This window comes from Merops nubicus, unplaced genomic scaffold, assembly GCF_000691845.1.
Source record: "Merops nubicus isolate BGI_N331 unplaced genomic scaffold, ASM69184v1 scaffold29391, whole genome shotgun sequence".
Classification (NCBI taxonomy): Eukaryota; Metazoa; Chordata; class Aves; order Coraciiformes; family Meropidae; genus Merops; species Merops nubicus.
In genome coordinates this window covers 7,846-8,715 of record NW_008586740.1, presented here as the reverse complement: position 1 = coordinate 8,715, position 870 = coordinate 7,846, and the positions used below count along the sequence as shown (strand labels likewise).

The 870-nt window shown below is 56.6% G+C and overlaps 1 protein-coding gene across 1 annotated transcript in view; it reads left to right on the top strand.

Moving 5' to 3' along the window:
* Positions 1-380, top strand: part of TP53I11 (tumor protein p53 inducible protein 11) — a gene marked incomplete at its 5' end in the record, with an annotated part of 1,351 nt that extends 971 nt beyond the window's left edge. Inside the window, one exon of the mRNA XM_008948748.1 lies at positions 247-380. Coding sequence (XP_008946996.1) covers positions 247-380 — 134 coding nt within the window. The remainder of the gene's footprint in view (positions 1-246) is intronic.
* Positions 381-870: the final 490 nt, after the last annotated feature.

Here is an 870-nt window from a genome sequence, read left to right as displayed (position 1 = left end):
CTCAACTATCTTAAAGGTCTTTTCCAACCAAAATAATTTTCTCTGCTTGAGTGACCCTTTTGAGGCTGGTGAGGAGCCTCTGCCATGGGTGTGCTGTGCCTGGGAGCCTGTGCTGAAGGCTGCTGCTGCCTCTAGGTCTGAGCTCTTGCGGGGACGCCGCGTTAGAGGGCAGCAGAAAACAGCTTTGTGCTGCTTGTCTCCACTGGTTCTCCATCAGCAGCCTCTGCCTTGTCTCTTCTCCTCCAGTTACCACCATCTCCCTGGTCGAGAGCAGCCGGATAGCCACGGGTGCCGTGCTCCTCCTGGTCAGCAGAGCCCTCTTCATCCTCATCAGCGTTTATTACTATTACCAAGTTGGACGCCGTCCCAAGAAAGTCTAATTCCTGGGCCCTCTGTCATGGGAAGGGGGGGGAGGGGGGGTTGTGTCAGTAATTTTGAGTTACAATTATACTTTCTTTTTTTTTGGTTAGTCCCTTTTGGTTCTAAAGTATTCCTTCTTTTCCACTCACTGGCATGAATGGGTGTGTATCCCGGTGCTGGTGGCACTGCCAGGTGACGTGGTGGGGCAGCGGCGTCGGGCAGGCCCCCAGCCCCTCCGTGGGAGGTGAGGAGTGAGGAGCAGCAGGAGGAAGGCTCAGGGATGCGTGTGGGGGCCTGGCAGGCTCAGGGAAAAGAGCCAGTTTCCCTGGAGGGAGCTGGCTGATGGCATCACAGGCTCTGAACCCGCTGGAACAAAGCACAAAGACAGACCAGCACATGGAAACCAAATCCTTGAGGAGACAGGGGAGCAGCGAAGGACTCGGCTGCTCCCCTTGGCCAGTCTTGACCCTGCCCTGTCCCTTGCCAGGGGCAACACTGGGGCCAGCAGAG